At 39.2% G+C, this 12,763-nt stretch overlaps 1 protein-coding gene across 1 annotated transcript in view; it reads right to left on the minus strand.

Annotated features, from left to right (window-relative positions):
- The window catches only part of OC90 (otoconin 90), a 161,591-nt gene that overhangs the window by 107,123 nt on the left and 41,705 nt on the right, over positions 1–12,763 (minus strand). The window contains exon 5 of the mRNA XM_029587207.1: positions 6,038–6,166. Coding sequence (XP_029443067.1) covers positions 6,038–6,166 — 129 coding nt within the window. The remainder of the gene's footprint in view (positions 1–6,037; positions 6,167–12,763) is intronic.

Below are 12,763 nucleotides of genomic sequence, written 5' to 3' on the forward strand. Positions count from 1 at the left end.
AGGAGCGAGTACCAGTTCCTATAGGCAATCTGAAATAAAGAAAAGAGAATGAGGCCTCCGAGAAGTGGGTACCCCTGGTAAGTACGAGGAGGCAGAGTAGCTTGGACGAATCCCTTGCTAACTCGATCTGTTAGCAAAATCTGAGACCTTATATATTGGAAGCAGATGACTTCATCTCAGAGGGATGCCCCCGTGTTTCGCTCCCTTGCTGGTACATCAATCAGAGCGTGCGCACCCTACGTCATCAGGAACATGGTGGATCCACAGTGTCATGCCGGTCCGGGGATGCCGGAGAGAGACGGCAAGAAGAGGCCGCGGCAGCTAACCGTCCATCAGACCCAGAGGGAGTCGCCACAGTAGTAAAGAGGGTGGAATGAGGGCGTCGAGCAGCGAAGGATGCAACATACATATAGTTAGGTCCTTCACTCTCATCTCATAAGTCTTCTGGTGCAGACCCCACATTAGTTAGGTTGTCATTTTTTAGTATGCAAAAACCACACCAATATTAATAAGTACACCATATGTAATAATATTATTAATTTTTGGTTTTTATAATTAATAAACAAATTTTATTTTATATTAATTTTTTTGTTATTAGGATTTATTATGAGCTTTATTGATGACATCTTTTTGTTGTGGTTGGGGAATATAGCCGAATTAAATTGTTTTTTTAAATGGCTAAATTCATGTAATGATAACATTCAGTTCACTATGAACTATAGTTATCGAGAAATAACATATTTGGATGTGAAAATCATTATGGATGATAATGGAAAGTTCTATACCACACTTCATCGAAAGAATACTGACTGAAATACATATCTGCACTCAGTAGTTTCCATCCACAATCATTGAGAGAGAATCTACTATTTTCTCAATTTTTGAGAGTCAAGAGGATTTGCACAACTCTACAAAACTTTAAAATATATCTAGAGTCATGTCGAATGATTTTCTTGAAAGAGGATACCCTGTTGGAGTCATTAAGAAAGCCTATAGAAGGGCATATTTTTCATCTAGGGAGAGTTTATTATCATCATCAATCAATAAAACCACACAACCACAGGATTCTAATGTATTGACATGTGTCATGAGACATAGCAGTAGATCAAAAGTAATTAAAAATCTTTTTTTCAAGAATCTGTCTATATTAAGATTGCATGATCAATTGAAAAACACTGAGATCAGATTTGCGTTCACAAGAAGTAAAAATTTAAAAGAGCTTTTATGTCCATCATATTACAAGGATAAGGTCCACACTGGTAGTGCAGTACATTTGGGGCAATATAAGTGCAGACATGGTTTAGCCGGTAAAGTAACTCTTGAGCTTCAGACATTTAGTCATCCAGTAACTGGAAAAGAATACAAATTCAAACAATTTTCTACTTGTGCTACCAAAGATGTTGTTTATATAGTTTTGTGTCCTTGTATGAGGATTTATGTTGGAAAAACCAGCAGAATGTTAAGAACACGCATTTCTGAATATCGCAGTTGCTTTAAAAATAAAAGGACTGAGGCTCTCATGGTTTTTCATTGTTTTGAAAACAATCATACTTTTGAAGAACTATGTTTCTTTGTAATTGAGTTAGTAAAATCACATCCGCGGGGAGGAAACAAAGATACGTATTTACTACAGAGAGAACAAAGGTGGATTTTTGAACTGCAGAGTTTAGTACCACATGGTTTAAATACGAGCGTTGAATGGGTACATTTCCTATAAAGGATCAACATTGTCATAGCCATCCAATTAATCCAAGAGTCCACATAGAAGGTTTCAGTAATGGACCAATCAAGTGTGCTCTTTAGCTCTTACGTGGTTTGGGTGTGATTGGTCAAGTTTTTTTGATTGACAACGAGTTTCCACAATAGTAAACGTGTGTTCACAACCAAGCACTACTATATAAGCTGCTACCTTTTGATTTGATTCAAAATGAGGTAGGCTGCAGTCACATTTGAATACCAGGAGAATTCTATGAGAGCAGTACATCATTTTCAAGGCTGGTTAAATGGAGGTTTTTGTGTTTTAAAGATGTTAATTTCTTTTAAAATTGTGAATTTTTTGCCGTAGGAATAATTATCGAGTTCTCCCTGACCCAGCCATCCAGGCGAAACATTGGCCAATTGTCAGAGACACCAAGCAGTATTTTGGAGATTTAAAATTCTTAAGCAGCGCACCAATTCAATGCAACGAACGCATCGTTGTGAGATAAGTAACGTTTTTAACAAAGTAATATGCTATGAAGTATTGAAGCCCAGCATCAAACAATGAAGAGCTCATTGTTACTTTAAAGTCAACAACTTTAAAGATACATCAGTTTTGAAATGATGCAGTAAATCAATGAACATTGAATCTTGAGCAAGGAAAGTATAATTTCACTGCTTGTCATTCCTGAATAAGAAATAATTAATTTGCATAGAAGATTTAAATTTCATGCAAGAAAAATAAAAAATTTATAAAAGAAAAAGGAGGTTTTTTTTAAGACTAATGATTAAACATCACCAGGAAGACTATTTGGTTAACCATCTTGGCATCTGAAGTATTTTCCTCCTAATAATAAAAACATTAATATAAAATAAAAATTGTTTACTAATTATAAAATAAAAAATTAATGATATTATTACATATTTTATTTAAAAAAATGTACTTAATAAGTACATATGGTGTACTTATTAAGAAATATTGGTGTGGTTTTTCATATTGATACTGAACACACTTGATAAGCCCTATTAAACATTGTCATTTTTTGGACCACTCTATCCTATCTCTCTCCCTTTTGAGATCCAGTCTCCAGAACAGAGCACAGTGCTCCAAATGAGGCCTCACCAAGGTCCTGTGCAAGGGCATCATCATCTCCTTTTTCTTGCTGCTCATGCCTCTCTCTGTGCAGCACAACATCCTTCTGGCCTTAATCCCCTTGTCACATTGCTTCCCTTCTTTCCCTATCACCCCGAGGTCTCATTCCTGGTCCGTGCATATTAATTTTTCACTCCCCCATCATATAGATCTCCTTTGGATTTCTGCACCCCAAATGCATCCTGCACTTCTTGGCACTGAATTCCAGCTAATAAACACAGCTGTAAAATTACAGTTCATCAATAAAATAGAATAACTATCCACAAAATTTAAGAGACAATTGTATTAATGTCAATAAAATGAGATAAATATATAAACTGACAGAAAAGGCTAAAGATCCCAAAATTTTGCAAACAAAATAAGTCACCGTGAATCACGATATTTTTGTCTCATTTGAAAGACCTCATATGTGGGCATAGGTATCAATGCTCAATGGCAAGGACTTTTTACACCAGTAGTATAATCATAGGTCCAGAATGAATTTTTTATGCTCACTGAAAACAAAGGCCATTTATAGCATGGAGTTCAAATCAATTCATAGCAATTTCATTGCATTTCATTGCACATTCATTGCACATCACATTATTATGAATGATATGATTACTTAGCTTGGTATATATAGAGAAACACCCGTAATATACTCAATCTCCATGAACAACAATGGATTTTTTATCTGAATAGTATGCAGCCAAATGGTCTGAATGCCTCTATTGAATGGTACACTATCATCTAACCTTCTCTAAGACTATAGCAACCACTGACATGATCCCTGTGTTCCTACGTGCTACTTGTCCATTGGTTTAATGTCTCTTTAAAAATAGCACATGTGCGGCACCTCTGGTAGAGGAAATGCATTACTGGTCGGTAAGAATGCCGCTGAAGCTACTAAACATTAGTACCACTTTGCTGAGTGTTTTTGAAGTTGAGTGAACATTTCTCTTGCAACAGTACTCATTTTTCAACATTTGCAGATACATTCGGCCCCTTGAAGATGGCAGTCGCCGAAACACGGTCCATGTCGGGCTGGTACATCTCAAGCCTCTCCTGATTCTGGATTTATGGGTGCTTCTCTATATATACCAAACTAAGTAATCATATCATTCATAACAATGCGATATAGTGATGTGCAATGAAGTGACCTAGAAAAGCTCGAGAAGAGATTGAAGGTTTGGAGGTTGGTATTCAATGAGCAAATATTAAGAATAAGTGATAGTCCAACCATCAGAGATGAATCACCAATAAGAGAAGGGACATCAAATACTCTACAATGTCTAGAAAGTTCCAATAATGGTTTTTATTATATATAAGCAAGCAGCAAATTTCAAATTGTCAGCATCAAGCCAATAGTTTACATCAGCAAATCAACGGTCCCTCAACTCAGGTCGTGCATCGGGAAGGAGCCTAACAAAACAATAGAAAATAGAGCCAAAAAGAGCAATTGTACATATGGATGAATACATCTGGGAATACATTCATAAGAAGAGGATACAGACCAATGTGTGTGTGTTTTTTTAACAGAGAAAGCCTTCTTAGCTTTCCCATAAATTGTAAGTAACTCAGGTCTAAGTAAAGGTTGTAGTCAGACAGCATTAAATCTGAAAAATCATACAGGGTTATATAAAAACCTTACAAATGTACATTCATATAAGGCAGGTTAAATGAAGGTTAAATAAAGGGTATTCAGATAACTTACCCCCAAAAAGCCCAAAGGGGCAAGATAATCAATAAATTAATAGATAACTACTGGGTCTAAAAAGAAAAAGGTCAAAGAAGCTCTAAAAGAACATATTGAGGTGTATTATAGAGCATATGGAGATGTTCAAAATTAAACAACTAATAAAGCTATTTATGTAAAATAATCAAGGAAAGAAAAAGCAAAAAACATAAAACAAAAACAACACAAGTTGTCGTTAGCCTGAAAAAAACTGAAAAAAGGGGGAAGAGAAAAAGCAGCACCTTGGATATCAAATTAGTAAAAGTAATGTGATATCAAATAAAGTTAAAGGCAAGTAAAGGGGGAAAAACATAAAAGGACAGACAGATGTAAAACATCCCTATAAGGATGTAACAGAAAACTGTAGAATGCACTAAGGGGCAGAGAAAAACGGATGAGCTGGAGAGGGCAGATGAGCCAAAACAAAGGACTTTCTCTGTTAAACAGTGCATTTTTTGTAACAAACACATACACATTGGTCTGGCTAAGACCAGAGAGATGCTGGGCTGGATAGAGAGAGTCATAACCATCGAGAAAAGGGAAGTGCTAATGCCACTGTGCAGATCCTTGGTGAGGCCTCATCTGGAAAACTGTGTTCGGTTCTGAAGAACTCATCTTAAAAAGGATAAGGATAGAATGGAAGCAGTCCAGAGAAATGTGCCCAGAATGGTGTGGGACTATACAGAAAGACTTATGGAGATAAGACTGAAGGACCTTAATATATATACTCTGGAAGAGAGGGGAGACATTAATGATGCATACAAATCAAATCTCTTCTAATGGAAAAGAAGCTGGAAACTCCAAGGACAAAGATTTAAGAACAATATAGGGAAATATTTCTTGACAGAAAGGGTGGGAGATGCATAGAATACCCGCCCAGAAGAGGTGGTAATGGAATTCAAAAGGGCGTGGGGCAAACATGGAAGGTGCCAGCCGGCTGGAGAATGGAAAGGAAGACATATGGTAACTCCTCTATTGCACCTAAAATTAACATTTTTACTTGGTGGTAGCGTGCACTGAGTGGCAGCTGCTACCACCCTAAAACATGTGCTGGGCAGACTGGATGGACTATTTTGGTCTTTACCTACAATCATTCACTATGTTACTAAGTTCTCACTACTGAATGTTCTGAGTAAGCAACACCTGTGCTTTTTTTTAATCTGAGCTACTCATGTTGTTGTACTCCTGTGCATATCAATTTTAGAAAGCCCTCTGGACTTTGCAAAACAAATTGCAAATACTCTTGTACTAAACCTCTCACTTTCTTGGAAATACAAAAAAGGTTTCCTGCTTTTAACTTCACCTAAACTTGATTAATTCTGTGCAGCTGGTAAAAGGACAGTAATCCAAGCTCCTTTCTTCCCCATTAACCAAGAAGAGGAAAAGACGCTAAGTATTAGTTTCAGTGCGCTGAAGACCAGATGCATTGTAAATGAAAGGCCCCCAAATGCTTACACTACCGCGTTGGTTACCTGTTACTGGAGATGGGCAGAATGAGGTATCCAGGCCTTTCAGAGAAAAGTTAATGTGGGCATGAACAAAGCACTCAATGGCGGCTTTGTCACAGCTGCAGAGAAGCTTCTCACAAGGGTCCTTAGACTCTAGAAAAAAAAAAATACAGAGAGGCATTTAAATATCTGTTTCCATCTGCAGTTGTTGTATCCTCTTTCACAAGGTTTAAATTCAGACAGCTTCATCTCTCAGCTTCTGCTCTTCGCTGTCAGGGAAATTATAGCAAACCCAGCTTTCCTGGCTGGAATATTTTATTTCAGGATTTTTTTTTTCTTGGTAAATCTATAATTACATTCAGTTCAGTCTTAGTTTAAAATGTGCTTACTAAAGGGAAAAGGGGAGGATAAGATGCACATATCTGACAGGCTTCAACAAAGTACAGAAAGTGACATTTTACGTAGAAAAGGGAATTCAAGGGGCAGGGATCATGATCTGAAATTATAGGGAGGAAGGTTCAGAGGAAACTTGACAAAATGATTCTTTAGCAAGTGGGTGGCCTTCCAGCAGAAGTAATGGCATTGGCAACCAAAACCCAGAGAGATTTCATTCAAGGATGCATGGGACAGATCTAGAGGACAGTGGTAGGAACGAGGTAGAAAAACATTGCAAAACAATATACCCTTCACTCCCTCAAGAGCAAAAGCAAGGGAAGAGGTGATATGGAGAAAATAAGAGGTACATAATGGAAGCACTTGGCTAGCGACACTTAGGTCATGGGGTAGCTGGGGAGGGAGAGTGGTGGAACAAATGGGCCTACAGCTTCCCAGAAACTAACCTGAGTCACTGTCAGTGACACAGGGACATAAGTGAATGTTTGGGCAATAGCCTTGCTAGTTATGGTAGTTGTTTATATTACAGAGCTTGGTGATCAGACTTGCTTGCTAGCTAGCACTGGTGGCTATTTAAATTATTATAGAGCTCTGTGCTTAGTCATGGGGTGCTGGAAGGAATTAAGTAGGGATCTTAGGGGTCTCCTAGATAATTAGCTTCAATTACCTCATCCCCACTTACTTAGTAGTAACTTACAGCCTAGATATAACTTATACTGTCATTTTGCTTGTTAATTTGGTTTGCACACTCTGCCTATTAATATTTACTGCATAACACATACTTTTAGTTCAAATACCTATTAAAAATCGTTGCTAGGGACTATATCCATACCTTACCTTATCTTTAGGATTTTAATTAATCAGAGAGAATGGCTTTAATTCAATGCAACAATTGAGGTGCTATTATGTCCCAAGGCCTATCATTTGGAGAACCAAGGACTGTCACTTTTGCCTTCAGCTGTCTAAAATTAAAATGGAGCTGATCCATCTAAGGGAGCAATTGGCCAGGATTCAATTAACCTCCCCTTCCTTGAAACATCCATCTGTCACCCATCTCCCACAGTGGTTACGGAATCCCAGGAAAAAAATATTTTACAGTGGGCTCAGGTAGAACTAGACATGTGACAATCAGGCACCCACCTTCCCAAGTTTACAGCAATCTGTACCTCAACCCCTACCCCCACTCCCACAGAGTTATTAGATATCCAGGATTAAAAACCCCAGAATCAATAGGATAGCAGTAGGTTCTGGCAGAAAAAGACCTGTGACGGTCATGCAAAGGGAAAATAATATAATCAATCAGCTTAAAAAAACAGAAAAGGTTCTTAGGAAGTGCAACATAGCAAGGGAGAAAAATTGGAAAGCTATGACTACAAATGCTCGCAGTTTGGGCAATAAAATCCCATACCTGCAGGCCTTAATGGTTGAGGCAGACTTGTGTTGTTGCTGTCACGGAGACATGGTTCACAGATTCTCATGACTGGGATATGGCCTTACCGGGCTATAACTTGTCAAGGAATGATAGAAAGGACAAAAAAGGGGGAGGAGTAGCACTTTATGTCAAAAATAATATCCAAGCAACTGAACTGCAAGGAAAGTGGGGTAGAGAAGAACCATTATGGGCTGTCCTAAAAAAAGATGAGGGTGCATCCATTTTTACTGGACCGGTGTTCAGGCCTCCGACTCAAACGGAAGAACTAGACAGAGATCTGATCAAAGACATTATAAAGGTGGGAAAGAAGGGGGAAGTGTTGATTGTTGGTGATTTTAATCTGCCGGATGTGGACTAGAGAATCCCTTCTGCAGAATCTAACAGAAGTAGAGAGATAGTGGATGTCCTGCAAGGGGCTCTGTTCAAACAAATAGTAATGGAACCCACGAGGGAGGGAGTTTTACTTGACCTAGTGCTCACTAATGGGGATAATGTCTCTAATGTCCGGGTGGGTGCCCACCTCAGCACCAGTGATCATCAAACAGTATGGTTTGATATTGCAAATAGGATCCAGAGAAGTGTCACAAAGATCCGAGTTTTGAACTTCAAAAAAACAGACTTTGTCGAAATGGGGAAATATCTGGAGGCAGAACTTGAAGACTGGGAGAAAATGGGAGAGGTGGAACAACAGTGGGCCAAACTAAAAGGAGCAATTAGAAAAGCAACAAATCTATATGTTAGAAAAGTAAACAAAGTAAGAAAAATAAGAATCCAATCTGGTTCACAAAGGAGGTGGCTGATGTAATAAAAGCAAAAAAAGCAGCTTTTAAGAAATATAAAAAATCCCAAAAAGTGGAACATAGGGAGGATTATCTGGCAAAACTGAGGGAGACAAAAAAAAGTAATCAAGAAAGCAAAAAGTCAGGCAGAGGAAAGGATTGCCAAGGAGTTAAAGCGAGGTGACAAAACATTTTTCAGATATATCAGAGAAAGGAGACAGGTACATAGTGGTGAAGTGAAATTGAAAGGGGATAAGGATCAGTGGGTGGAGAGAGATGATGAATTAGCAGAAATATTAAACAAATACTTCAGTGCTCACAAAAGAAGAACCTGGAGAAGGACCTTTGTTTGTTATCAAGACTGTAGAAGGGGGTGGAGTACACAAAACTCCATTTATCAAAGAGAATGTATGGGAAGAGCTAAGAAAACTGAAAGTGGACAAAGCCATGGGGCCTGATGAGGTTCACCCCAGAATACTGAGGGAACTCAGAGATGTGCTGGCGGGTCCACTGTGTGACCTGTTCAATAGATCTTTGGAAAAGGGTGTAGAGCCTAGTGACTGGAGAAGAGCGGTGGTGATCCCGCTTCAAAAGAGTGGGAGCAGAAAAAAGGCTGGAAACTACAGGCCGGTTAGCATCACCTCGGAAGTGGGAAAATTAATGGAGACTCTTCTGAAAGAAAGGATAGTGAACTATCTACAATCTGGTGGGTTGCTCGATCAGAAGCAGCATGGATTCACCAGGGGAAGGTCCTGTCAGATGAATATAATTGATTTATTTGATGGGGTGACTAGGATTAGGGAAGAGTGATTGATGTAATTTACTTGGATTTTAGTAAAGCTTTTGATACGGTCCTACACCGAAGACTCATCAACAAAATGAGAAGCTTGGGAGTCAACTCCAAGGTATTGGTGTGGATTACAAACTGGTTGACAGATAGAAGACAACAGGTGATGGTAAATGGAATCTACTCTGAAGACAGAATGGTGTTAAGTGGAATGCCACAAGGATTGGTGTTGGGACCAGTTCTGGTCAACATCTTCATGAGCAACATTGCAGAAGGGTTAGAAGGTAAAGTTTGCCTATTTGCGGATGATACTAAGATCTACGACAGAGTGGACACTCTGGAAGGAGTACAGAGAATGAGACGGGATTTAAGGAAGCTGAAAGAGTGGTTGAACATATGGCAGCTGGGATTCAATGCCAAGAAATGCAGAGTCATGCATCTGGGGCAAGGTAATCCAAAAGAACTATATGCATTAGGGGGTGAAGGGCTGATGTGCACGGAACAGGGGTGATAGTGTCTAATGACCTGAAGTCGATGAAGCAGTGTGACATGGTGACATGGCGATAGCCAAAGCCATGATCTGGAAATAAATATGACGAGTGAGATAATCAAATTTGCAGATGATACAAAATTGTTCAGAGTAGTTAAATCACAAGCAGATTATGATAAATTGCAGGAAGACCTTGTGAGACTGGAAAATTGGGCATCAAAATGGCAGATGAAATTTAATGTGGATAAGTGCAAGGTGATGCATATAGGGAAAAATAACCCATGCTATAGTTACACAAATGTTGGGTTCCATATTAAGTGCTACAACCCAAGAAAGAGATCTAGGCATCATAGTGGATAACACATTGAAATCGTCGGTTCAGTGTGCTGCGGCAGTCAAAAAAGCAAACAGAATGTTGGGAATTATTAGAAAGGGAATGGTGAATAAAACGGAAAATGTCATAATGCCTCTGTATCGCTCCATGGTGAGACCGCACCTTGAATATTGTGTACAATTCTGGTCGCCGCATCTCAAAAAAGATATAATTGCGATGGAGAAGGTACAGAGAAGGGCTACCAAAATGATAAGGGGAATGGAACAGCTCCCCATTGAGGAAAGACTAAAGAGGTTAGGACTTTTCAGCTTGGAGAAGAGATGGCTGAGGGGGGATATGATAGAGGTGTTTAAAATCATGAGAGGTCTAGAATGGGTAGATGTGAATCGGTTATTTACTCTTTCAGATAATAGAAAGACTAGGGGGCACTCCATGAAGTTAGCATGTGGCACATTTAAAACAAATTAGAGAGTTCTTTTTTACTCAACGCACAATTAAACTCTGGAATTTGTTGCCAGAGGATGTGTTTAGTGCAGTTAGTATAGCTGTGTTTAAAAAAGGATTGGATAAGTTCTTGGAGGAGAAGTCCATTACCTGCTATTAATTAAGTTGACTTAGAAAATAGCCACTGCTATTACTAGCAATGGTAACATAGAATAGGCTTAGTTTTTGGGTACTTGCTAGGTTCTTGTGGCCCGGATTGGCCACCGTTGGAAACAGGATGCTAGGCTTGATGGACCCTTGGTCTGACCCAGTATGGCATGTTCTTATGTTCTTAATGCTGGGCTGCATAGAGAGAGGAATACCTAGGAAGAAAAGGGAAATGATAATCCCCATGTTCAGGTCCTTGGTGAGGCCTCACCTGGAGTACTGTGTTCAATTCTGGAGACCGTATCTCAAAGGAGACAGAGACAGAATGGAGGTGATTCAGAGAAGGATGACCAAAATGGTGGGTGGTCTCCATTGAATGACTTATGAGGAGAGGTTGAAGAACCTGAATATGTATACCCTAGAGGAGAGGAGAAGCAGGGGTGATATGATACAGACCTTCAAATACTTGAAAGATTTTAATGATCCATGGTCATCAACAAGAGTCAACAAACCTTTTCCATTGGAAACAATTTAGTAGAACTAGGGGTCATGATTTGAAGCTCCAGGGAGGAAGACTCAGAACCAGTGTCAGGAAATATTTCTTCACGGAGAGGGTGGTGGATGTCTGGAATGCCCTTCTGGAGGAAGTGGTGAAGACTAAAACTGTGAAGGATTTCAAAGGGGCATGGGATAAACACTGTGGATTCCTAAAAGGCTAGAGGATGGGAATAAATAAAAAAGCTAAACCAGCACAGAGCAGCAGTTACTACCCTTAAGAGAAACATGGAGGTAACCTGCACGGAGGCAGTTACTACCTTGGGAAGCTTGCTGGGCAGACTAGATGGACCATTTTGGTCTTTTTCTGCCATCATTACTATGTTACTCTGTCGTATGCTGATGTAGCCATCCAATTCTTCTCTTGTACCCCCGCTCCACATTCCACTCCTGCCCATTTTTGGCTGGCTAAATTTTGCTTGTTAGTGAATATAGGAGAATAGTTTTAGCTGCTACATTATGGTGGTGGTTTATGGGGGGGGGGAGGGGCATGGGGAAGCGAAAGAGATGTTACTTTTTTAACAGTTCAGATTTACTTGGCTAATTCCCACTTAGCTTTGCCTCTCAGTGACTTATTGAAAAATGAGCCACTACTGTCTCAACATGAACTGAATGAATTAAAGTAACAAAGAGAACAAAGCATTTACATTCATGGTGACATTCAAAGTAACATAGTATTTATGGAAGAAAAAGACCAAGTGCTCCATCTAGTCTGCCCAGCAAGTTTCTTATGGAAGTAACATGCAGGGTACCCCCATGTTTCAGTTAAGGGTAGTAATATTAATAATCAAAACCAAGCACTGGCTTATCAATAAGTTTTGCCACCAGTCAAGTCCCCCTTAAGAAGCTAATGCAGTCCTAGTTCGCTAAGGCTATGTTAAAGTGCATTCTGGAATTTTTAGCAATTCCCCCTCCACCCTTGTCCTTCAGAAGAACTGGCATGGATGTCAGTGTGTGGCTCAGGTGCTCTTGCTGACCCCAAGGCCTGCAGGGAGGTTTCAGCATTCACTCTAAGGCTGGCAGGGCCATCACATTAATAGCAGCTGGCGTTTCTCCCTCTTGGGCTCAAGTGCATCACCTCAGTTGTAGTGTTAAAATATCGCTGAAATATTTAAATCTGTATTCACTCTAGGTGTATATGCAACACTCTCAAGGTATTTAACTATCTTGCATTGCCATACGATTCTATGTAAAAAAATATGTTTTTGTAACATATGCTGTATGCAATTATTTTCACTGTTACTCTTTCCCTTGTTTGTTACAATTATTGTATTTTGAATATTACATTTCCATAATCAAAAGAAAATATCCTTGTGGGATGGTAACTGGTAAACATTCATAAAACTCTTGGATCATCTAGGATGACAATTCAGCATTAGTCCTGGGATT

The sequence above is a fragment of the Rhinatrema bivittatum genome, chromosome 2, assembly GCF_901001135.1.
Source record: "Rhinatrema bivittatum chromosome 2, aRhiBiv1.1, whole genome shotgun sequence".
NCBI classification, from domain to species: domain Eukaryota; kingdom Metazoa; phylum Chordata; class Amphibia; order Gymnophiona; family Rhinatrematidae; genus Rhinatrema; species Rhinatrema bivittatum.